This window comes from Sturnira hondurensis, unplaced genomic scaffold (genome assembly GCF_014824575.4).
Source record: "Sturnira hondurensis isolate 20B ecotype Veracruz unplaced genomic scaffold, ASM1482457v3 Scaffold0004136, whole genome shotgun sequence".
Lineage (NCBI taxonomy): Eukaryota > Metazoa > Chordata > Mammalia > Chiroptera > Phyllostomidae > Sturnira > Sturnira hondurensis.
Window position 1 is genome coordinate 37,296,394 of NW_028076767.1, and position 27,238 is coordinate 37,323,631.

At 35.7% G+C, this 27,238-nt stretch overlaps 1 protein-coding gene across 1 annotated transcript in view; it reads left to right on the forward strand.

Annotated features, from left to right (window-relative positions):
* SESTD1 (SEC14 and spectrin domain containing 1) overlaps window positions 1-23,041 on the forward strand; it is a 90,707-nt gene extending 67,666 nt beyond the window's left edge. The window contains exons 10-18 of the mRNA XM_037044358.1: window positions 2,607-2,729; window positions 8,788-8,982; window positions 9,496-9,610; window positions 10,965-11,124; window positions 14,801-14,882; window positions 15,594-15,716; window positions 16,465-16,656; window positions 18,834-18,955; window positions 22,309-23,041. Of these exons, the coding sequence (XP_036900253.1) occupies window positions 2,607-2,729; window positions 8,788-8,982; window positions 9,496-9,610; window positions 10,965-11,124; window positions 14,801-14,882; window positions 15,594-15,716; window positions 16,465-16,656; window positions 18,834-18,955; window positions 22,309-22,438 (1,242 nt within the window). The 3' untranslated portion in view covers window positions 22,439-23,041. The remainder of the gene's footprint in view (window positions 1-2,606; window positions 2,730-8,787; window positions 8,983-9,495; window positions 9,611-10,964; window positions 11,125-14,800; window positions 14,883-15,593; window positions 15,717-16,464; window positions 16,657-18,833; window positions 18,956-22,308) is intronic.
* Window positions 23,042-27,238: the final 4,197 nt, after the last annotated feature.

The following is a 27,238-nucleotide window of genomic DNA, read 5'->3' on the forward strand; positions in this document are numbered from 1 at the left end:
TCCAAATTCTCTCTCTTGCATTCTTTAGAAATTACCTGGTCATGAAAATGGTAGATAGTAACACGCATTTTTGGCCTTTGCAGATAATTTGTCATGGTAGATTTTAGGAACACATCTTCAAGGTTATACTTTGCATATAAATGTAACCATTTGAGAGGTCATACTGTTACAGATTAAGCATGGAACTGCTTTTGCAGTAAGGTAATACTAAGATTGACTGAGCAAGATGGCCTGATTGAAATTAGTTTTATAACTGGGTTTGGTAAACCATTATCATTAATGCATTTAAATAAATATGTTTACTAGGGCATTAATCTCAATTTGCATCATTTTTATTGGAAATAGTCATACATTTACTGATGTTGCATCCTAAGGGAAATTACATTTAGCATACATTAAAGCTATATGTGTACTTGATTGTGGAACTGGATTTTTTGCACCAAGAAGCCTTTACTTTATTATTTATGGCTCTTTGAAAATTACATGTCAGTAAATTGCTTTTCCCCAGTTATCATGATTTATGGTAACCTGCTTCTTTTGTTTCTAGCATTCTAAAAGCAAAGTTTAAGTGTTTAGTGTCTTCAATGTATAATACATTGTTAAATATTTTTGAGATGCTTTCATCCCGCTCTTATTTTTTAGAATTTAGAAATTTCTAGTGAAACAATTGATTATATTGTTGAAAATAATTAAAAGCCATTTTACATCTGATTCTGTATTCATTTTTGTATTACATAGTAATGAGAACAATACAGAATTAGAAGAAATACTATATATAACTGTAAAATACTATATATAATGCTAAATATAAAAATGTTATATATAATGTTCATTATGGAATTACTTAGAATTGGTAGAAATCAGGATCATTCTACATGCTCAACAATAGAGAATTGGACTCTGGAAATCAGGTATAATAGTTATTTGAGGTAGTACATTACTTAGTTCTTAACAAGGATGAACAGGTTGCTTGGTTGAACAGATGTGAAGGAAGGAGGGAGGGACAGAAGAAGGAAAGGAAAAAGGCAGGCAGGCAAGCGGGAGGCATGGAATTAAGCCTTCTTAAAAAAAGGTTTGTAAGCATTGAGAATTATACTGTAGCCACATGGAAAATCATTATAGTATAGTTCAATGTTAAGTGAAAAACACAGGCTAGAATAATTCCTTGTATTCTGTGAGAATTGGCTGTGGCATTAAAATCTGGACCAACAAAGGAAAACATTATGCATATAAGAATTAATGAAAGGAAATACATATATGATTTTTTCCTATAGCATGTCACTTATATAATTATGTTAGATTTTAAAATGAATGTACTTCAACCTGGTAGTAACTGAAATGCATTATGAGTCTGTGATACTCTCTTATAAACTTCTAAGCTAAGCCTGTTTAATCCCCTGGTTATGTAATATTATGCTTCAGAGACACCCTCATTCACTTCTTGGGAGCATAACCATACATCAGTTGTTGAATTCCTTATTCCAGTTTAGTAACAGGTATATCTTAATAAAATTATTTTTCTGTTAAAAGTGCTTCATTGTATTTGTGTGGATTCAGAGAACACATGTTTGTGGATAAAGATTTAATAAAAATCTTTTTTCTTCTTCATGGAAATTTGATCTTTGTTTAACCATCTAGCTCGGTTCTCCTGAAAACCTGATAAAAATTTGGAATGTTAATTATGTTACTAGGCAGTGTTGTTTATAGTAAAAAATATTCTGGATCTGGATTGGGAAAACTATTAATACTTAATGAAAGGTTTAACTTTGGGCAAGTTCATTGACTTTATAACAGGCATGACCACTGTGGTGGGGGATGTGAGGTTTTGATCCCATACCAGTACTTATGGATCTCATCTCCTTACACCTGAACTGTTGGACTGCTTCCGCAGCTCTGGAGAAGAGAAATGCCCAGTGCTGCTGTTCTGGGAAACCAGTCCCCACCCTGCATCCGTCTGAGTAGATTGGTGTCATGGGGACTTCAGATAATCTTGTGGGTCTGAATGTTTTGTTGATCTTAAGGTGCCTAGAGTGTATTACAGTCGTATAATTCCACTACTAGTAGTATAATTCTACTACTAGCTGGTTTTTAATTTTCTTTTCAAAGTAAGCAAAATAGCATTCTAACTTTATGTTAATTCATTCACTTTCATCAGTGCCTTGGGGAGAGTATTAAGACAGACACATGGCTTTCAGGCCCTATTTTTCAATGATGGATTATGTGACCTTGGGCACGTCACTTAATCTCTCTAAAACTCAGAGGTTCCCTAAGGGTTAGATAAGAAATTTGACAGGTGTCATTTCTAACTCTAAATTATATAGTTTTTCTATCTTATCATTAGTTAATTTTTGATCTTCTTTTGCTGTGGCAGATGATCAGATAGCTGGAAGCCTGAGGTTCTGGAGCGTGCATTCTTTCAGTTTAGGCTTCGGATAAGTTGTCCTGTTGCAGCTGTATAGTTCTAAAATAAATATTTACTGCCTACGCAGTGGAATTTAAAGAATTTAAGTGAAAAATACTTGGGGAACTTTGGGAGGAAAACCAATTAGAGTGAAAGTTTGAAAAGCTTTGCTTATTTAACATTTCATCTCAACTTCTACTTGCAGGTTGTGAACTGGCTTGAAGGACCTGGGTCAGAACAACTAAGAGCCCAGTGGGGGATTGGAGACTCCATTCGGGCTTCCCAGGCCTTACAGCAGAAGCACGAAGAGATCGAGAGCCAGCATAGTGTGAGGGCTTTTTTTCCTCTGCCAGTTACAATGCTATTCTTCATGTGCATAATTAATAGCATGTGAAATGCTAAGTTGCTATAAACTTTGGTATAAACACATAAGCATACAGTATGTTTAATGTTCAGGGGCCATAAAGTACCCATGTTTTGCTGTGTATAATGAGCACCCACATTTTAATAGTAATTCCCATGTATAATTCACTTTTCACATAGGAGTTAGCACTGCCCATGTATAATGCGTATCCTTATTTTTCCCTCAAAAATTTGGCAAAAAGGTGTTATATATGGCAAAATACGGTATACATTTTGACCACTAAGTACATATTCATTGAAGTTTGGCTTTGGTTTTATCTCCAATACAGTTAAATAACATATTTATATATACAATTCATGTGAAATATTAAAAACTGTAGTGACGAAGAAAGAGTGATAGTACAAAAATAGGACTTTCATCTGTAGTCCTTAAGACAGAAACTGATTCTTAAGTCATCAGCGGGAAGCTTGTCCCTACTTGTTGGGGGTGTATAGTACGATTCAATGCCTGAGAGTTAATTGTAAGATTGTTACATTAATCATAACCGATGGACAGTGAGTACATAGGGTGCAGGATATGTGTTTGTACTTTGTGTATTTGATGGTTTACATTAGTAACTGAGGGAGATATGAAATCACAGTTATGAAATTGGGAAGTGAATTCTGTAGGCAAATTATAGATAATACTTGTTCAAGAGGGTTTAAAATTTAACATCTAACTGTACTGAACAACAACAAAAAAATTTAACATCTTGTTGCATGGAGAAAACTGATATATGTTAAGCTTATGCTGAGTTATAGTTAACTCTTCATTATTGAGAAAGTGATTATCCATTTTGCAGATCAGTTACCTCCTTTTCTCCTCCAAGTCATATTTTTATGGTAATGTTAAATAGATTGACTAGAAAATTTGAAAAATAAGACTCAAATTCATTTCTATCTCTTAGATTACCTATCTTTAAAAACCAATCAGTTTACACACATATACTTACAGTATTCAGCCTTACAAATAATATGAAGAATAAAACCGTTCTTCATAAATAGGTAGTAAAAGAAGTCAGCCCACCTTCAGATGCAGCTCCAAGTGGTCGAATGTACTCTGATTGGATTTACGTATTAATTGAGGGGGAGGAGGAGTGTTCAAGGGTGAATGTAATAGGCATCTTGACCTTCAGAATCTAAATGCACAACAGTGGAGAACAATATAAATAATTGACCAATAGTAATGTTAAACTCTGGGCCCAGATAAGATTTAAGGGTCAGCTGAAGGTTGTATTTCTCTAATTCTTTCCCCTTCAACTTTCCTAGTTGAAATGGTAATAAAAAGACGGGGATGGTATTAGTAAATGTATATTTAACTAAGTGAGATTAAAGAATAAATGCTGACTGTGCTTTTCTCAAGAGTAAATATTAATTGTTGACCAAGAATCATTTGCTCTTTATTAGAGGTGCATATTAACAATATCTGACCTAATTATTTTCCTTTTAAGTATATAGCACTGTGTTTGGTTTCCTTATATTATTTTTTTTATACTATTTCACGAATCAGCTTTAAGGATTAACTGTCTTGCAGATAAAATGCAAACTGTACCCTACAGGAACTGTAATCTAGCTGAGGGAATAATTTGTAAGTAGGTGGTATAACAAGATTTGGATACTATTTACTAAATATTTACTGTATATTTACTAAATGTATTGTTTTTGCATTTTCCCTAATTAGTCCTTTTAAGAAATTTAAAAATGAAGTTCTGTGATTGAAAAATCTACATATTTCCCATATTTCATAGGTTCCAGCATAGTGGTTTTTTCTTTTATGCTTAGAAAATATTCAATAATTTGTATTTAATTTATAACTTCTGTTCCTGAGGTTACAGTCTTTTAATTCTCTTGGTACATTTTAAATAACTTAATTCTGTTGATATTTTTGACATCGATTGTGATTTGTTTGAGCCTTGTGGATTGTTCTGGAACATATTACTACAGAATTAACTATATTCTATGGTTTGTCTTCCTTTTTAGTTCTTGAAAATATTTTTTGCTGTAGTACACTCTAGACTTCATCTAGGGGATAAAGTTATGAAATTATCCGGAAGTTCTTTAAATACAGATATATGACACATGAGGATCCTAAAGACAGGATTTATCTATATTTTATATTTTTAAAAGCTGCTAAGAGGAATAAATGCAGTTACAAATTAGATTATATTATAAAGAAGTTCACAGAAGTATAACTATATATACAAAAATATATATTGAAAAGTACATTTTTACATTGCATATAGTTGAATGAGGTGCAAATGGTATACATAGAGATTCCTCTGTTTAGGTGCTTCTTTTTTTGTTATAAGGTTTTAAAATCAATTTAAGGAGACAAATTATTTAAGGGTGACCCTTTTTATGTGCTTACATTTATTACTAATGTTAAGTCAGTAATAAATTTCAGAACTTCTGAATTGAAAAGAATCTTATACATTATTCTAAAACCAGTCACCTTATTTTATACATGAAGAAATTGGGAGAGTTTGTTTTTTGTTGGTGGAGAGCTAGACTAAGGTTCAGACACCAATCTCTTGATATTAGATGAGATCCTTTCTCCCTCTCCCCTCACCATCTCTGTCCCTTCCTCCATGCCTCCTTCCCTCTCAGAGAAACTTATATTTCATGGACTTGCTTAAAATGTAGCATTTTTTCCATTCTTCTGCCCTTAGTACTTGAGGACATATTTGCATACATTGACATCTGCATTTATAAACAACATGTTGCCAAAGAAAAGAAGCAATGATGGTTTATTATGGATCTCATTTCTTTAAATGAGATAATACCTGGAATTTATTTCAGAATTAGGAGGTGGCACAGATTGGATGGGACTGATGAAACTGAATTGGCCCTGAATTGACGATTACTAAAGATGGATGGTGAAAGGGGTTTCATTGTACAGTGCACCCATGAAAAATGAGGGAATTGGGGGCACAAAACCCTCCTCCCCTGCCTCACTGTCAAAAATCCACATATAATTTTGACGCCCCTAAAATTTACCAATAGCTTGACTGTTGACTGGAAGCCTTACCAATAACATAAACAGTTGATTAACACACCTTTCGTACGTGTAGTATTTACTGTATTACAAAAAAATAAGCTAAAGAAAATGTTATTAAGAAATAATAAGAGAAAATACATGTATAATATTTATTGGACAAAAAATGCATGTGGAAGTGGACCCATGCATTTCAAATCTATGCTATTGAAGGGTCAACTGTGCTGTTCTTTCCACTTTTGAATAGATTGAAAATTTTTTATTCTAAAAGGTTTACAAAAAGAAAATTACACCATTTTAACCAATAGATGGCACTACATTGTCACCTTGAGAATAGATTGATGCCTGATAAGTGTATTAATGTATGCTGTTTAAGATATTCTAATATTTTATTAAAAGCTTTCTGTTCTCTTTGTAAACAGAAGTCAACACTTTAAAACATGTATTGGAATTGTTCATGTTTTATAAAATTATGATGACAAATTTCTAGCATATTGATTGGTTAATAGAAGTAGAATTTAGAGAAACTTTTAACATACCATTTTGTATTAAAAACAGTCAAGTACTAAGTTTTAGATTCTTTCTAAAAGCATAATTAAATGAAGCTAAAAAAAATTATTAGCCGAGAATTGATTAATGTTTTTTAAAAGATCACTGGCTATTATGTGGAGAATAGGGGGTAAGGACTAACAACAAAATAGGAAGAAAGGAGACTAATAGAATGGAAGCAGTGGAAGTAATGAGAAGTCGTCGGATTCCTGGGTTAAGTCAGCAAGACTTGCTCTTCTAAGAAGAATCAGGTTAGGTCATAGCAACTACTATTAAGGTGGCAAAACTTGCGAGAGAAGCAGGTTGGGAAGCTTGAAAATCAGTATCTTTGGGGACAGGTTAAATTTTAGATATGTAAGGGTCATCTGAATGAAGATGGCTAGTAGACAGTGGGGTAATCAGTATCTAGAATTGAGAATATTAATTTGGGAGTTACAAGCCTATATATGTTTTTTAAAGGCATGAGAGTAGGTGAAATCATCCAGTCCCAATGAGCATTGATTTAGTCACAAAAAGCCTTGGAAACCTGAACTCTGGGTCACTCCTAAATTTAGAGGGCAAGAAGAGAAAGGAGGGCCAGCAGGGAGGCCAAAGGGAGCCTTGTGTCTGAGGAAACAAGAGAAAAGGGCATTTTAAGGGGGAGGCATTGGTCATGTTTGTGAAATGCAGCTGAAGGGTCCAATCAGAAAAGACTCAGAATTCGACAAAAGGGATTTCATAAGAGCGGGAGGCACAATTAGAGAGTAGGAAGTGATAGAATGGGTATAGAGAACTCCTTCAATGGGGATTTGTAGGGGTTTCTATGGAGGTTTAATTTATGTACAGTAAAACACACATATCATAAGGGTATGTTTTGTTTTAATATAAGATTTATATTATTTGCATGTTCATGGAAATAATGTCATTGAAAAAGGAGACTTGATGGGAAAGAGAGAGAAGAGAATTAATAGCAAGAGCAAAGCCTTTGTATAGGCAACAGAGGATAGCATATAACACACAAGCCAAGTGGTTGGCCCTTAGACTCTGGAACGGTTCATTTGTTATTACAACAGGGAGGGTGAAGCATAAGGCTACAGGAGCAGGGAAGGTTATAGATTTGTTGGTGAGATGAGAGACTTATCTGATTGTTTCCTAGTGAGTTAAGAAGTTAGATTTCTGTTTGAGAGTAAAGAGGTGAAAAGGAAGTTGGAGATTTAAAGAGTTAGACAAAAATAATCATGAGAATGGAAAAGTGAATTGTCTAGAGAAATATAATAGGATTGCTAAAGGCCTATTTAATAGTAACTTTTTAAAATGATTTTATTTATTTATTTTTAGAGAGAAGGGAAGGGTGGAAGAAGGCGAGGGAGAGAGAAACCTAGGTGTGTTACGCGCTCCAACCAGGGACTGGGCCTGCAACCCAGGCATGAGCCTTGCCTAGGAATCAAACCAGTGACCTTTCGCTTTGTGGATTGATTCTCAACCAACTGAGCCATGCTGGTCAGGGCCGGTAGTAATTTCTAAAGGATAACCATGAGTAGCCATATTTACCTACTTGTATAGAGATAGTAGTCAAAAAAAGTAGGACTGAGGTTTGACAAGTAAATTTGATGGAAGGGAGGAGAGCCCTCTGACCAAAGATAGAAGTGAGGATACAGGGCTCCTAAGTGCTGGGTAGTAAAAGATGCTGAGGTGGATGGATTGGTAGGCTCCGTGAGGTTATAAGAGTGAGCATACTAAAGGGTGTGAATTGGAGAGCTGGTAGCTGGTGGTTGGAAAATAGGATTCTTAAAATTGAGATTTTGGGAGCTGTTATATAACTACAAGATTTTTATGCCCATTGGAATGAGTAGCTGAGGTCAGATGAGTACAGCATAGTTGGAGACAAGGGAAGGGGTCAAGGAACTGAGAGTTCAGTGTTGAGTGGATGTCTGCATGGTGGAAGTCGGTAAGAAGGCTGATGCTGAGAGAAAGGCAATGACTTTGCTAAACTCCCTGCATGAGAGCATGCAACAGGAAAGGTTGGGAAGGTGTACCGTAATCTGACAGCATGCACTTCAAGTGAGACGTGGTTTTTGGAGAAATGATCTGGAAGTAGTTACAAGAACTGAGGCAGCCATCCCCTTATCTGAAGGCTTGGGGTATGCCAGCTATGAAAACAGCGTAGGACTAACTGCTTTCTCTAAAAGTGGACAGGTTCAACATAAAATAAGAGAAGGGAACATTTAGAGGCCAAGATGAGGCTATAGGAAATGTTGCTCTTGGCAGGAATGAGTTCCAAGGATTGCAGTGGAAGGAGTTAGGGGTTAGAGACTTTTCATCTCAATTAAATAATTTTGCCTAAGAAAATTCTTTTGCATGCTACTTAGTGTATCTGGAGAAATTAGGAAATGTAGTTCTCCAGCAAATAATAAAGCTAATTTTATCTTTAATTCACTTTATTGTGATATCTCTATTATAGGAATGGTTTGCAGTATATGTGGAGCTTAATCAGCAAATTGCAGCACTCCTAAATGCTGGGGATGAGGAGGATCTTGTGGAACTGAAGTCCCTGCAGCAACAGCTTAGTGATGTTTGTTATCGACAGGCCAGTCAGCTAGAATTTAGACAAAACCTCTTACAAGCCGCTCTTGAATTTCATGGGGTTGCCCAAGATGTAAGTGTCTTCTCTGATTGCTTTTCTTTTCTTGAAATTATCTGAACACCCATCTGCACATACTTTTTGCAGATTTGCATGTCTCCTAATTATTTTTCTGGAACAGTAAAATAATGTACTGGAGGGGGAAATGAGATAAAATCTTTGATTTTTCAAAAAAATTTTAAGTCATTCTGCATGCAACTAAACCTTTTTTGTCTACATAGAGTGTCCCAACTAGTAGATATTTTGATGGTTTCTCAGTATTTATACTTTATAACATAGAATGAAATGAAATTTTCATAACTTTTATACTGCTGACCTGAATATATTTCTTTGCCTTTCTGGTGCATGCATCTTTGTGCTCTGTCTTTCAGATAGCATGTATTCTAATTATCCGTTCTTGTCTTTTAACAGCATAGTCTTTTTCAAGTATAATTGTGATAACCTCATTAGAGATAAACCTCATTAATCATTAAACATTTTAGAAGCTGATTACATCAGGGTTATCTCTTTGGTGTCCCTCTGCTTTAGTTGTCTCAGCAGTTGGATGGCTTATTAGGGATGTTGTGCGTAGATGTAGCACCAGCTGATGGAGCATCGGTTCAGCAAACTTTAAAACTGCTTGAAGAGAAGCTGAAAAGTGTTGGTAAGCAGATTTTAAAAATGCTGAAACATAGAGGTTCTTTTAAAAATATATTAACCATGGTTAAACAAGTCATGTATATTGAACTCATATTTACAGGAAAAATTAGTATAAAAAAGTGTTTCTTTCCCTTGAAGGGCATAATTGATCAGTCACTCTTCATTCATTGGACCTTTAGCCTATCTTATTTACCCAGCTATGTCTACAGGTGCTATGTCTTGCGTATACTAGGCACAGTTATTTGTAGTGCATGCATAAACTGGAATTAGCTTGAAGTGTTTTGTGATAAACACTGTATGCCCAAAACTGTGTTTTATGCAAGGGTTCTTGTTGCTATATCCTAACCTTGTGAAAAAATAGTTGGTTTGGTTCTGTTTATTTGTTTCTCCAAACTGGAAATATTGCCAAGATTACCTACTCTCTAAGGGGAAAATGGTTCAATTCTCTCACTGGAGATCAAGGCCTTTAGCATTTACCAGAGTGGTAAATACAGTGACTTTCTCTATGTCGTTCCTGGAGAGGTAGACAGTGGATGTTAAAAGTGGAAAGTAGGGGTGGATTGAGTGGGATAGGAGGCCAAAGGCGAGTATAGGAGCAGCAGCAGAAACCTAAGGCAGAGGTTTAGTAGAAAGTGGTAATATGTATTTGGACTAGATTAATTAATTATTGAAAGGTTTTGGAAAATTGTGTTTGTATTGGTGTTTTCCATGCTTAGAGTTTTTGTTATTTTAACAGATGATATGCTTGATATACATATTTAGTATTTAATATCCCAAGTGAAATTTATTTGAAAATGTCAGAAGTTTTCTTGAGCCACAATTTTTCTTCAAGAAAGAAAAGAAATTTCTGTTTATTTCTCTAATTTGCAGTATTGCTAACATATTCTAAGTGTTGCTTCTTGTTGGATATAAGCTTGATAGTGCTTATACTCAAAATGTTTAGCATCCTTTAATATTGCTTGAGTGATTTGAAGTCTTGTAACTCATATCTTTTTTGGAACTAAATATTTATCTTGTTCTCCTAAAAACTGGAATATATAAAACCATAAAAGAAAAAAATGGAAAACTATTACTTATTAAAATAAAAATTCTCACACTTTTTTCCTGCTTTCAGTTTTAAAAACTATTATAATCTGTGGAAATTTACCTCTTTGAAAATCTCTTTAAGGAGAATTTGGCATTGGGAGGGGAACACTGGTGTGAGTCACATTTAAACAGGTTTTGTTGCTCAAAATGTCCAGAGTACTCCATTCCAAGATAGGTTAATGGGATCCAAGTACAGTATCGGCTAGCAGGCTTAGTTGGAGGGAAAACACTTCTGTTGTTTAGGAGATTAAATCTAATAACTTTTCTTTTAGATGTAGGGTTGCAAGGTTTGCGTGAAAAAGGTCAAGGTCTGCTGGACCAGATCTCCAATCAGGCATCCTGGGCCTATGGAAAAGATGTAACCATTGAAAATAAAGAAAATGTTGATCACATTCAAGGAGTCATGGAAGATATGCAGCTTCGGAAACAAAGGCAAAGTTTGACTGTTAATTGTATTTTTGCTAAGACACCATATTAATTAAAATGGAAAATGATATAATTTATATTTTATCCAAACTAAAAGTTTTTACCTGTTATATAGTAGACATGTAGTAAGTTTTTGGTGACTGTAATAATTACTATGTATAATTGTACTAACAAATTATGACAGTTCAGTTAATGAATGGATACCTTTTCCCTTTTACACAATAGTGAGAATTTCAGCTACACTCAAGTACTTTGCATTCCTATCCCCAGTGTAGCCTATGATTCTTCTGTCCTTTAAGAAAACTCTTTTTGGAGAATTTTGTTTTTCAATTTTCATTTGGTTTAGTGCTATTTGTCATCTACATTGATCTGTTTTTTCATCAAAACTTCTTACTAACAAATTGTCAGACATCCAGTGTTCTCATATTTTCTGTAGAAGGATTAGACTCAAGACTGGTGTTTATTAGAGTAAGATGATGGGTAAAATGATGTTTGGTTTCAATTGATTAAAGAACTAGGAATTTAAAGGATTCTTTGAAAACTCAATTTGCAATAGCAACTGCAAACTATGATTGCCCCTCTGCACCCAGCGAGGATTGGTTCCAGGACCCCACAGATGTGAAAGTTCACAGAAACTCAGATCCCTTACATAAGATGGTATTGTATTTGCATGTAACCTGTGTACATCCTCCTGTATACTGTAAATGATCTCTAGATTACATATAATACCTAATATAGTGTAAATGCTATGTAAATAGTTGTTATACTTTACTGCTGGGGAATAAAAGAAAGAAAAAAAAGTCAGTACATGTTCAGTACAGATGCAACTAACATAGGCCTAACTACATAGTTCTCATCAGCAACAATGTAAAATATTTTTGGTGAATATTTTCAGTGTTAAACTCCACCTTACACTCTTCATGCTTTTCTATTTAAGAGGACTCCATGAAAACCACTGAGGGCACTGAAATAATTTCTTCATTCCTAATAATTCACTATAATATCTACTACAGGTGCACATCAGGAACTGCATGACTTTTTTTCAAACATTTTGATACATGGTTGAATCCATGCATGTGTAACCCACAGATACAGAGGGCTGGCTGTTTGTGAAGTGACGGATTAAATTAATCTATGCATGTGTACACAGTCTGGCATACTTGGATGAAATTTTTTGTACACTTAGAAATTTTAAAGTCACTTACAAAACCTTCCCCCTATATCACAGAGAAAATAGGTAGAAATGCCTTCTACCCTCATATCTGCAAATGTATCCATCTCACTGTTCATTCTCATCACAAAAAGTGGTGTAGCTCTGCTCTTATCGGAGTCAGTCCTTTCATATACCCTCATGTCTCCTCACTCCGTTAACTCTCGTTCTCTACTCTGATCCCTGTCCCTCATTTAAATGCTGAAATCCTATTTTTAAAAAAAAATAAACTACACACATGCATATATGTTCCCCTTTAATTCTCTTTTTCTTTTAGCCCTAGTGCTTTCATTCTTGCCAGTTAAGTTTTCTGAGGGTCTTACATACACTCATACTACTTCCTCACTTCGATTTACTTTCCCACCCTCCACAATCTGACTTCTACACTCACCATTTCACTGAATTTGCTCTTGCTGATGTCTCCAATGACTTTGTAATTGCCACATATAATAAGCACTTGACTGCCCAAAATCCAGGAATACTTTTAGTCCTGACTTTGCTTGACCACTCTGAGTCATCTTAGGTACAACTGAATTTTTTCCTTTTCGAAACTCCTTGACAGTTGTGTCTTCTTCGAAAACACCCTCGTGGCACTCCTGGCGCTGTGCTTCTCGGTTTTCACTGTTTTTTTGTCCTCTAGCTGATGTCACTGTTTCTGTGGTTTGTTCTGAAGCCAGATTTTCTTCTCAGTTTGTGTGTTCTCCCTAGACAGACTCACTACATTAATGACTTTCTTTAATATGATCACGATGGAGTAGTTGTGGCTCTGATGCAAACCCCTCTCCTGTGCTTAGGCCCATAATTCCACTTGCCCACTGAGTATCTCCATCTGGATGCTCCAGACACCCATCAAATCAGTATGTCCAGATGACAGTCATTCTCCCCCAAAACTTGCTCTTCTCCTCTAATTTCCTGTCTAGGAAAGTTTCCAGCAGCTACTCAACTTGGGATTTATCCTAAAATCCTTACTCTTCCTCATGTCTCCAAGTATGTCAAATGTCAAAAGGTCTGCTCTTTTGTTATCCTGAACATTTCTTTCTTCAGTGTTTCTCTACCTCATCTTGCTCCTCTCTATTCTGTTATACATAAGAGCATATCTGATTACACAGTTTCTTTGTATAGAACCTGTCTCAGTGACTTCTATTTTCTTAGATGAAGTTCTGTCTCCTTGGAATAGTGTAGGAAACCGTAATTCAATCCTGTGCTCCCATCACCTGTACTTTACCCCAGAACCATACAATAGTTTTCATTTTTCTGAATGCTTCATGCTGTTTGATGCGTTCATGCCTTAGACTGCTTCTTTTCTCATTTTCTGCCTAGTGGGTTTCTTCTTTTCTTCGAGACTCTGGGATACTTATCCTTGGAAGCCTTTTTAGATTTCTAAGACAAGTTAGTCACTTGTTTTTCCCTATTCCCATAAATCCTTTATACAGCTCTACATCAACATCACATTGTTTATTTAAACATCCATCTCCAAAAATGGGACCATCTTGGACACCGTGTCTTATTTTTGTCCCAAGCACATTGCTCAGTACATGATGAGTTGAGTACATGGGTGATGTCATCTTTATCATTAAAATGCCTTACATTGTTTTTTAGCTTCATATTTTAGAAATAATTATTATCATCACCTCCCATCTTTTGTAGAATTACTTTAAGTTTCATTGTAACAGTATACTATGGGATTTTATTGAGGACAGCCTTATAAAAATATAATAGCCTTGTGACAATGATGTTTGTATTGTTACTAAGTTTTATTTAAGTACCTCAGTTATAGTGAAGCTTGGTGCCTCCTGGCTAAGCTGTTATTTGTATTGGGAATTACAGTGAGATTTCTACTTCGCACCCAAAGTACGTAATAGAGTTGCGTGGGGATGAAGGGAATGCGATCAGAGCTGAGTTTAGTAGAGTCACCATAAAAGTTCCGTCTGTTTGTTATCCAGGCAGACCGTAGTAAATTTTAAAATACTCTATGTTGTATTTCTGTACACCCAGAGAGCAATAGTTTTTTCCTCTTAAGGACATAGGTGGAGTTTTTGTGTTTCTTTTATTTGAAGTTAAATATTATTCTTAGTAATGTAATAGAATGAAAAGTGTTAATTTTTTTGATTCCCTTGAACATCATCTTCTAAATTAGTATTTGAGAAACTTTGCACTTTTGTCTTTGAAGCTGGTTTATCGGTAATTGACAAGGCACATCTCTGGGTTACTGCCTGGGTTTACGCTTTGCTTCAGTACCTGGCAGGATCCATGTTGTTCTCAGGAGGGTTTGGGATTCAGCATCATTCAGGTATTTTGAAGTGTCGATGTGACATAGATACAGATAGCCTTTCAATTACTATAAGTCAATACAAAATAGTTAAGTCTCCATAGTGTTGGATTAGATATTTCAGTCTACTGCAGAATGTGCGTGCCAGATAATGATGTTACATATCTGAAATGCTGTTCTAAATTTATGTTTGGGTTTCTCAGATGTGAAGACATGGTAGATGTACGAAGGTTAAAGATGCTTCAGATGGTGCAGTTGTTTAAATGTGAAGAAGATGCTGCCCAGGTGAGGATGCAGCACGCTATGTAGTTGATTTTTATTAGAAGATTAATTTCACCTAACTATAAACAAAGTATGTTTCGTGGTCCTAAGAAAGTAACATTAAGTCAGATTCTAGTTTATACTGTTGAAATAATAAAAGTTCTGTATTCCCAGTTATCTTACTGGTCTCATTTGATTTATCTTCTTCATGAAATCCTCTAATGAGCTAAAAATTGGGATTATTTACTATTTATTATTGTTGACTTTTTGTCAGTTATATTCCAGGATAGGGGCTGGATAGTACATTGCTTTTTAAACCCTCAAGGGTGTTTTTCAACTAGGTAAACAATTTGCTGTCTTTTTGTAGGTAGCATAAGAGAACATCATTTCAGCTTGATATAGAGGAAATTTATGACTTTAACTGGTAACATCAATCCCTAATGAGATTTAGTAAGATCTGGATTACATAAGCACATGATGTATTAAAATAAATAATGTGATAATAATTTTAAAAGAGTGCTTCTCTTTAACAGGTCTTGTCTTTAGATTTTTTAAAATATTGAATAGGAGGTGAGATCATTAATTCCTATAGCTAGTCATTGATTGAAATAAGCTATTAGAAACTTAAGTTATAACTAATAATCACATGATATGCTTTTTTTATAAATATGGTATTTTGATATAATAAGTAGAGACTTACGAATCTAGCTTCACTGTTGTTTTCTTTTCATTTAGGCAGTAGAATGGCTAAGTGAACTTCTGGACGCTCTGCTTAAGACCCACATCAGATTGGGCGATGATGCTCAGGAAACGAAAGTTTTACTGGAAAAGCATAGAAAATTTGTTGATGTTGCACAGGTGCAGAACTGATTATCTTCCTTTTCCATAAGCTCAGTGTTTGAATAGCTTTCTGCATGATTATAATGTGACTTTAACCCTCCAAGTCCAAGAAGGTTAGTTAGGTTATACTAGAAATATCACGGAACTAAGAATGTCAGCTGGTGCATCAAAACTAGCCTGCATAAACTTGAGAGGGTTTATTTTCCCTGAATACAGGTTCTGTATGGTTTATATTACAGATTACAGCATTATGGCAATTTACAGCATTTAGGCAATCTAACCATTCATGAAAGTTAACATAAAATATTTGTTAATATTGGTAAATCAGAAACCCCAGTTTCTGCATCTCATCAGTGTTAGCATAACAACAAGGATTTTTTTGTTGTTATGGAAAGTATCTTTCTTAATTTCCATAATAACTGAGCTCACAGTGTAACAGTTGTGGTTTCCTATATGGAATACAAAGTGCCTGTTTTCACCCACTTGTCTCAGTTAATGACTGAACAGACAATCTTTTTGACTCACGGAATTGAGCAGACTGGGATGGAGAAAACAGAATAAGAAAGAAACTTACTGGAAACTAACTAGAGTATTGCTTCCCCTTCACTATTTGTCATGCTGACAATTTGCGGTAATAAGTGCCAGTGGAGTCACTGGGTATTGATATCCAGTAATGTCACTCAGTTCAGCAGAGTCCTCCTGCACACTTTGCCATCCCTCTTTTCAGAATTCTTTTGTTACAGTTTCATGATTATTTATTTTTTAGAGCACTTACGACTATGGAAGACAGTTGCTACAGGCCACAGTTGTGTTGTGCCAGTCTCTGCGCTGCACTTCTCGATCATCTGGGGACACGCTGCCTCGACTGAACAGAGTGTGGAAACAATTTACAATAGCATCTGAAGAGAGAGTGCACAGGCTGGAAATGGCTGTTGCATTTCATTCAAATGCCGAAAAGGTTTGTTTTTTTAAAAAGTCACAATAGTATTGTGTATGTTTAAAATATGTTAACTTTAATAATTATGTGATTTTTTAGAAAAAATTTATATTCTGTTGTTTGAGGTATACTTAGGCATATTGTCTTAGAGAGTTCAAATCCAGTTCTCTTAGTAATTGATACCTGTGATGGAGCACCAGGGTTGGAGAGATTCAGAACAGCTCAGTAGTCCCCTGTCTGCAGCGCTTCTCTCCTCATCAGACCTACTGCCCAGAATGTGCTGTCTGTTCCTTAGGATATTGTGACTCCCATATCGTTCATTATTCCAGGAAAGGGAACTTTGCTTTGATAACTGCTGTAAATTGTCGTGTTATTTAAAAGGATACTTTTAAATTTTTGACTGTTTATAATAGTCTGTCCAACTGAAATGAGGATAAGGATCAGAAATAAAACGTTTTTTTCATATGTTACCATTTAAAGAGTAATTCTAAAATTTATTATTTAATGAATTATTTAGTCCAAGAAACCAGAAGTGAATAGGCAGTGCTCCTGGGCAGTTTTCAATAGAACTTGTTTTTTAACTCAGGACAGTGAAAATGTATAGCACCTGAGCTTTACATTTCCATTCTGAAAAGGAGCTTTTATGTAGTTAAATTTGTTTTGTTCTCTCTCTTGAAATGAAAGTTTATATGTAGGACCTATGTAGTACAGTTTCAGATACGAGAAACTTCAGTTGTAGATGTGATAGCCTCATCTGGAACAGAAAAGATGTTGCCAAAATCCTCAGGAGTTAAGCGGTTTATGTCTGTTTTTGAACTACGTTTGTTGGGCAGTGTTCCTAGTAAACTCTGTTTGAGGTGGTCACTGAACTGCACAGGTCAGTGTTTTAGTTTAAAATGGGTCTAATGATAATAAATAAAAATATGCAAAATGGGTGAACGTGTTCATCTACTGATTATTTGAATGAAAACTTTTTATTGATGTGTGTATTAACATAGTGTAGAGATCATAAATGTTTTGCTCAATTAATTTTAACAAAGTGAACCCACGTTTGTAGTCAGTGCACTATTCAAACAACAGAACATTACCAGCATCACAGAGACGCCCCCAGTCCCTTTCGACACACTGCTTCTGCTGCCCCTCCCTCCTGCCCAAGGGTGACCACTGGCCCTATTTCTCATACAGATACTGCTTCTGAAAGGTGTCATCAAGGACATTTGAAAATCTAGACTGCTTTAAGAGGTTATGGAAGAATATGCATGGTTGTAGTTTTTTAACAAAAGATGAACATTTCTATTCTTTCTACTCCATGGCCTTTATCATGCTTGCAGTAAACTTAAGGTTATTTTGCTGTGCAAACCTATGATAAAACCTTCTGTTATCAGATTTTATTTTCTTCTTGACTGTGTTTGGTTTTATACCAGTAAGTGTGAATATAATAATTACAAACAAATTGTATAGTATGATTGGGAAAATATTTAAATTAAGTCTAGAATTTTAGAACATAAAAATTCTCAATGAGTAATACCGAAATAAACTATCAGATTCAGTAAAGTATATCATAAAAAAGAAATAGCAAAAATAAGTACTTTTTCTTTTCCCTTCCCCAAATTTTGCAGGGTTTTTTAATTTTAATGGTAATAGTTAAGGGGAAAGAAAATAATACCAAGGGCTGTAGAGCTGTAGAACTTGCCTATATTTGAATTACAGTCATACCAGTTTACATCAGTTAAGTCAGCAGATGAATTTTTGAAATAACTATGAAGTGTGCAGCTAGATCATCACATCAGCTCTGTGCTTATACTTGGAGTGTATGTTGTTTTGTCCTTATGTAAATACTTATGTCAGAATCTATACCTCATTTATATCCCAAGCACTAAATAAACATATAATAAGTACTCAATGAGTCAAAGAATACCTCTTAAGTACAGTATGAGCTTTCTTTCAAATAATTGTTTAGTTTTTTTCTTGGAAATCACTATAGACCTTTTCATTCTCCAATTATATATTAGTAGGGATTATATATTTCATTTTATTTGACTTTCTTGAGCCAGTTTTGCCAATAATAGATCAATCTGGTACAATAGTGCACATGAAAATGCTAAAATAAAACAAAATATAAACACACCTTCAGTCTCCTAAATTTGCATGAGTTTTATTTCCTTTCTCTGTCTCTTGATGTTGCTGTTTTGTTGCAGATTTTGCAAGACTGTCCAGAAGAACCTGAAGCTATTAATGATGAGGAGCAATTTGATGAAATTGAAGCAGTTGGGAAATCACTTTTGGATAGATTAACTGTTCCTGTAGTTTATCCTGATGGGTATGGTGCATGGTCTTAAAATTCTGTCTTTTTATTAGTGAAATCTTCAAGAGGGAAAATCTGTTTGTTTAAACTGCCAAGTCAGTTAGTTAGCTTTGGTCCATATTTTCAGTTCTTAGAATGAACTGGTTTAAAATGAAAAGAAATCCAAACTTGGCTCTTAGCAACAGTAGCATGTAATGCTTGCTCTCATCAAATGTGTTGTTTCTTGAGAGCTTGTTGCAGAAGAAAGATCATTTACTTGCTAGATCCTGGGCTCTAGCCTTGGCCAGATGATGACAGGGAGAAGGGTGACTTCGGGCATCATTAAGGGAAGGTGTGGGGACTAATGTTTAGTGAGCTGAGAGTGTTCCCCGCACCAAGTTCAACATCACCTGTATTACTTTTGACCAAATAGTGCGAGGCCAGTATGATTATTTCTGATTTACAGATGGAGAAACTGAGGCTCAGAAACATTAAATAAGGTGCCCAGGATTTCACAGCCTCTAAGTGGAATTAGGATACAATGTCAGGTCTTTCTGGCTCATCTGTTTTCACTGTGCTATATGGAGTCCCAGTTTCTTTATTTGTAAAATGATGGGATTCTGATTCCCATGTTTCTTTTTATTTCAAATAGTCAATGATAAAAATATGAAATTCATGCAAGTAATAAATGGGCCAGTAAATGAGTCAGGAGGAGCTTTATGCCTGAGGATCTAGACCTTCTTGGTGAGAGAGATTTAGAGGTAATCCAGAGGCTGTTTAATGCCAGGAATAGGGAAAACCAACCATTAAATACATCTATCCTTACATTTTAATATAGTGTGATGATTAGGATTGTGGATTCTAACCGGATGTCTTGGGTTAAAATCTCAGCGCCGCTACATAAGCTGCTACATGGAACCACTTAACCTTTCCTGTGCCTCAATTTTCTCATCTGAAAATAAGATTCGTACCTCTTCAGGTTGTAGGGTCAGGATAATTATGTGAGGTAAATCTGTATAGCCTACTTAAAATAAATATAACACATAGTGCAACTACTGCTGTGTCATCAACATCAAATGATTATTTGGAATTGGTATTGAGAAGGTAGGACTTGTGGCCAAGATGGAGGCATAGGTAGACACACTGTGCCTCCTCACACAACAAAAGAAGGACAACAACAAATTTAAAAAACAAAAAACCAGAACTGACAAAAAATCAAACTGTATGGAAGTCTGACAACCAAGGAGTTAAAGAAGCATTCATGGATGCTGGTAGGAGGGTCGGCGATGGGAAGCCAGCATGGCAAGGCAGCAGCTGGAGGACCAGGTTGGGCAAGGTGGTAGCTGGCAGAGCAGGTGGTCCCACATTTGTGTGTGGATAAACCAGGAGGAACAACAGGGAGCAAGACAGACCACGCAACCCAGGATTCTAGTGCTGGAATTTAAAGCCTCAAACCTGTGACTGAAAAAACCTCTGGGGGTTGCAGTGGTGTGAGAAACTCCCAGCCTCATAGGAGAGTTCACTGGTGAAACCCACAGGATCCTAGAACGTACACAAACCCACCCACTGGGAATCAGCATCACAAGGGCCCAATTTGCTTATGGGTAGTAGAGGAAGTGACCAAAAGCTGGCCGGGAGCTGAGCAAGCAGCACTGTTCCCTCTTGGACACCTCCCCCATGTATAAGCTCCACAGTGCTGTGACATGGGTTGCCCCCCACCTCCCATGAATACCTAAGGTTCCACCTGTTACTACGTAACAGGCAAACCAAGACAAAAAATATGGCCCAAATGAAAGAACAGATTAAAGCTCCAAAAAAAATACAACTAAGTGACCAACAGATAGCCAGCCTATCAGATATGGAGTTCAAAACCCTGGCAATTGGGTTGCTTACAGAAATGATTGAGTATGGTTGCAAAATAGAAGAAAAAGTGAAAATTATGAAAAGTGAAATAAAGGGAAATGTACAAGGAACCAACAGTGACAGGAAGGAAACTAGGATCAATGATTTGGAACAGAGGAAAAATAAACACTCAACCAGAACAGAATGAAGAAACAAGAATTCAAAAAAAATGGTGAGAGGCTTAGGAACTTACAGGACAACTGTAAAGGTTCTGACATCCAAATCATAGGGGTGCCAGAAGGAGAAGAACAGCAAATTGAAAGTTATTTGAAAAAAATAATGAAGGGAAACTTCCCTAGTCTTGCAAAGGAAATAGACTTCCAGGAAGTCCAAGAAGCTCAGAGAGTCCCACAAAAATTGGACCCAAGGAAGCACACATACATCATAAATACATTACCTAAGATTAAAGATAAGGAGAAAATCTTAAAAGCAGCAAGAGAAAAGGAGACAGTCACCTACAAAGGAGTTCCCATAAGACTATCAGCTAATTTTTCAAAAGAAACCTTACAGGCAAGAAGGGGCTGGAAAGAAGTATTCCAAGTCATGAAAGGCAGGGACCTACATCCAAGATTACTCCATTCAGCAAAGCTTTCATTTAGAATGGAAGGGCAGATAAAGTGCTTCTCAGATAAGTTAAAATTATAAGTTAATATTGTATGTTCAAATTTCACAACCACCACCTTTAACATTTGGAATTGTTATTTCATTTTGTATGATAATCTGTGTCACATAAAGTTTGTTTGATAGTAAGATTATTCAGATTTATCTTCAGTAATATTCTCCTGGAAAAGTATTTTTAAAATGGATGGGCTTTCTGGATTTACTACTTGAAGAAGACCCAGATTCAAATCTCAGTTTTTCCACTGTGTCATCTTAGTTAAGTTACTTAATTTTGTAGACCTTAGTTTTCTGATCTAAAAAATGAAGAGCATGACCAGGTAATTTTCAGGAACTCTTTTACCTCTAAAAGATTTTGCGACTCTGAATACAGTGCCTGTGTAAGTAGGATAAAATTAAATTATTTTATCTATTAATATCCCAAATGCTGCTTTACCATTAAATGGATATTTTATTTGCCAACTGTATTAGACAATTAGTGTACATAGTCCTTAGCACTGAAGTACATATACAGACCTTGCGTATGCTATGGACCCAAAACAAAAACAAAATATCTCCATTGTTGCATTGTTTTGTTTATTGTTGTATAGCTTGGTTGCATTGCTGGTTTTTTAGATTATCCTGAATACACATGGTATGACATCTACATCACTAGTATATTTTTCTCAAGATCTTACAGTAATTTATGCCATTTAAAAAATGTATCTCCTACTGCATTACTGCTCAAAGATAAACAGTATGGTCTACAAAGGAACTATTGCTGTATCACAGACACAATTTCTATAGTAATTTTTGCTGCTTTTTTGCATTTGATGTGGTCAGTGGATTTGTATTAATCTGAATGGGGTTTTTCTGTTTTGATTTTTTAGAACTGAACAATATTTCGGGAGTCCAAGTGACATGGCTTCTACGGCAGAACATATCAGAGACAGGATGAAACTTGTCGGTCTCAGAAGGCAGCAGCTGAGACACCCTGAAATGATGACCACAGAGAGCTAATAGCTACCAGCTTCCCGAGATCTGCGTTCATAATAATCCCGCATGTCATCAGCATACTATAGCATTAGCCACGATACATTAAGATACATTTCACAGCCGAGATAAGCCTCTTTTCTTTTCATTACACATTTCTCTGTACATGTTAACACCTTGCAACTACCAAGGCGTAATTATTTAACATGCTTTGAGACCGTAGACTCCAAGTATCTTAAAAGAAGGAACTGTAAACATTGCACTGAAATTTAGCTTTGAAGCTTTACCTGACCTGTCAGTTTGTTAACAACTGATAATAAGCTTTGAATGGTGCTAATAAGAGTTTAGGAATTCTCTATATAAAAAGGGTTGCCCTTCCTCCCCAGATGATACAGCAAATTTAGGCTGTAAACGATTATCAGTAAGCAGTGGTGTCCTCAAAATTTTGCTTTGTAATTATTCTTCAAAATTGATTATTTTTATCATGCCAGTATGAAGAAAACCTTCAGATCTTTGACATAATCATATTCGTTAAAAGACATTTTTCTATTTGTATTGATAATGTATTAAAGGTTGTTTGTGCTTAATAAAAGGCTTCTTTTAAGCATCTTACTTAATTTGGTGGTTATATCCTATTTCCAAACATGAGTACCTTATTAAAAAGGGCATTCTTAAGATTGTGAGGATGGTTTAATATTTGTTTTTTCAAGTTGGTTGCATGTGTTTTAGCCAGGAAGTTTGTATGTAAGCATGTGTATATAATAAGCATGTTTTGTCATGAAAAAAATAAATTGTGAAGGACAATTTAGATCTTTATAAGAACTTACAAATAATGGAATATTATTTCAAATTTTTCTTTACTTCAGCTTGAAAAATATTATCCAAATTATTAACTACCCTCAAGATACTTTGTCATTGGAGGAGGAGGGCTGGGGAAGAAGTCACATAATTACTTACGTGTGATCCTTTAAATCACAGTTATCTTTCTGAAACTACAGTAGCAATCGTTAAGTTTAATTTCTCATGATAGACTAGAAGCAAAATTCTGAAGTAGTCTAATACAAAAACTGCAACTTTTAGTAATAAAATTTATAAAATGCTAGTGCTTTTAAGTTTATATAAAGTTTAAATGGTACATGTATATAATTTAATTTTGTGTAAATTTTTATTTCAGATGTTTTTGGAAAAGATTAAAAATAATTTTTTAGTGTGTGATCAATATAAAATTATGCAAAGAATTATATGCTGGTTCCTTTTCTTCTTCAAAAATGCTCGTGTGTCCTCCAATGAAAAAAGCCCCCTCTGGACCCGCTGGCTCCTCTAGCCTTCTTCACACTGCCAGACTTCTGGGGGAAATCCATATCCATTGCCTCTGCATCCTCATTGCTCACTGCTCAGCAGCTTGCAGTCTGGTTCTACACAGCATTGTACTGAAACTGCTCTAAATGGGCTCCCAGTTAGTGCGTTGAATGACTGTTCTTGGTCTGCATTCTTACCCTCCTCTGTCTCTGCACCGTTTACACCATTGAGCAACCTTTCCTGGACAATGTCTCCTCCCTTGAAGATACTATCCTCTGCCATAACTGTGAGTACAGTCCCATCACTGTTTAACATGTATCCACAAATGTGCTCTCTCATCCTCTGTCTTCATAATATCATCTTTAGGGTCTCTGTTTTATCTCAGTGTCCTTTCGCCCTGGGTGAAGTTATTGATAATATTTTTATCTTCCTCTCTTGGAGCAATTTCGGTTATAGTGCAGCCTTTTTTTCTAGTCAGACATGCCAGGAAATCTGGGGGCAACGTTCAAATGCTCCTTCTTGTCTTGAGCTACCACTGCTTCTGAGAACAGCCAGGAAGTTCTTTCTATACTTGATAATCCTCAGTCTTTTAGGGCTTAACTTCAGACTTTTGTGATTCTTCTCTTTAGTGTTCACAATGGTGCTAACCACATGCCACAGGTGTTTGTGTTGACCTGCTACATCAGAAGCTCTTTTGAAGGAAGTAATCCTGTGGGACTTGGGTTCCTAGACTTTTGCTCATGCGTAATAGTTGCTCAGTTACCCCATATGCGAATGGTCTTTATAGGCATTAGTAATAATTCCTCATATTGTAGTCTGATGTGTGTTTTGAACACATTTTCTAAAGTTAGGACTGAGTTACAAGTGAATCTACTCATAAAGAAGTCATTTGGTATTTTAGATACTTCGATATTAGCTAATTTACTCAGTTGTACTCATTAACTATTCTGCTGAGTTTCACAGCAGCAAAAATGCTTTTATTAAGATTTTGCTAATAAAGGATTGGTTGTACGTAATGAGACTCTTACTTCTACAATCGCCTCCCCTGATTATCAAATTAGTTAATTTTAATATGCCTTAAGCTATCCTGCCTATAGCAGAAGAAAATAAGACAACATCTAGAAATGTTATCTGTAATTTGAGTATTTCAGATGAAGCTAAAATACGCTTTTAACATAAATATTGTTGCTCTTCATTTGTAAATTTGCTGCTACTTTCTGTATGTAAATTTGTATATACACATACAGTTACGAATGAAAACCCAACAATTCCCTAATGTGATTTTCATAGTTCACTTAGAGCACATACGAAGGAAGTAACTGCAATCTGTTGATATCACAAGTTTTTTGTGCATAATAAAAACGTTGGCTGGAAACTGGAGAAGGAACCATCATTTTTAATTGATTTATGCCACAACTTTCCACATTACTTTAGCCCATCTCAGGGAATCACTGAAGTGTTAATTGGGCTAATTTTGTTGTGGTTCGTTTATTTGGTTTGGGGGACTTTTTTTCTTTCTTTATGTATTTATTTGCTCTTGTGTAAATTCAGAATCTGCAGTTTTGGCATTTATTGACACATGTCTAACCCAGCAGCATTAAAATGCTAAGATGATAACTTCATCTCAGATAAAATTGGCTTTATTCCCAGTCCTCATGGTTGATGACCTTACTCTGCTAGGGTGACATTTGTGATAAGGAAACCGCTCAGCCCGCCAGCTAGGATGTTAATTTCAGGTCTAGGATATGTTGCTATGGAGAAGATTGGATACTTCTCTCACTTTGTAGGCATTTAAGTTGGCCAGTACTTCCAAGTGTTATTACCTAGTATTGATGTGCTTGTTACTTGTTTCATTGCCTCATCAGCTGACAAATGGTGTGCTAGTTAGTTTATTATAACAGTTAGTGACATAGTGCTTAATTAATTTAAGCACATGACAATTAATTTTCTGATAGTGCCAAGCCAACCATGCTCTTATGATCTAAACCAGTTGTGAGATTAGCTGACCCTATCTGACTGTACTGTCAGTCGACTTTTGGAGAAAGAATTCAGAGTTCTCTACTTCATTCTAAGTTCCTTGCCAGAGAGATTGAGTATTATTACACACTTTTGCATCACAGGACCATAGTAAAAGAGAAACTAATAAAAACTAAACATAGCACGGTTGCTAAAATCCTCCACATCTTGAGCCTATTAAAATGGTACAGGAAGTTAACAGCAGTAAATGTCATCAATGACTATTTCCAGGAGTGAGGTGTCTTTGCTTAAACCCTCAAAGGAAAATGTCTCTAGGACTAAAAAGGTAGGACTAAAGGTAGGACTAAAAAGGTAGGCTGGAACATCGCTGCACACAGGTAACCCAATCAGCAAACCCAACCACTTACAGTTCTAAAAATACAAAGCTTCTGTTGAGAGTGGAAAATACTCTTCTGTAGGGTAACAAATACACTGATAAGGCCAAATGAAGTGCAGATTTAACCTCTGGTATTTGACATTAGTATGTGCTACTGAAAGTCCAGATTTTGCTAAAAAGCATAAATGATAGCGAGAATAGTACAGATTGTAAAAGCTAAAACAACCGTAGTGAATAAAATGGGAAGAGTTTGGAGTTTGACCACTTGACTTCGATATCTGGCTTTGCCATTTACTGACCTTGGTAAAAACTGCTAAACAACTTCTCTAGATCTGTACATTAGAGACATACCAAATAATATCAAGCATGAATGAAATGCAATCATATTTAAAAGTGAATTGAAAATTAAGATGTTATCCAAAATGGAAGGTTTTACTATAATTATCTTTTCAGAATAGAAAACAACGTGCTCCTTAATTTTGCTCTTGTCTCAGGTGACAGTCACGGGGCGACGGGGGACTGGCACATTGTTTATGCTCACCTCCCTGCCTCCCTGAGCTCCGTCTCCCCTGCATTCAGAATCGTGCACTGAAAATTCTAAGAATGTAGTTAGTGAGCTCACCAGTAAATAACAAGACTTTTAAATTGGACAGATTAACTCTTTTTATGGCAGGATAATAGAGCAGCAAGATGGAAGACAGGTGAGGAATGTCACCTGCTTTGAGGTTGGCAGGACATGGCACAATTTCACTGAGCAGTAAGTAAGAGGAAGTCATACTTGGGAGTGGTTCTTAGTGAGTCAGCACCAATCTGTAGAAACGAGCACAAAACTGCTAAGATTTTTATAAAGGATCCAAATAGGTAAAAACATGACTTGAGTCCACTCTTAGTGTTGTTACGAAGAGAAACCTTAGAGAAGAACTGTTAGAGAAATCCTGATAAACTTCGGCAGTGGTCGTAACAAAGAAGACTTTTCCCGTAACAGATGGATAGAGCCAGGGCTCCTCCATTAGCATAAATGTATGAGCATGTTTAAGAATGAGAAAAGCTCACAGTTGTGACTGTGAATAGCATGACTGGTGTTTTAAATCAAACTTGGAAACTCGACAAGCCTAGTCTGTCAAGAAAAAGCAGAGGAGGCTGCACTAGAAACACGAAGCATTTGCAGATTAAAG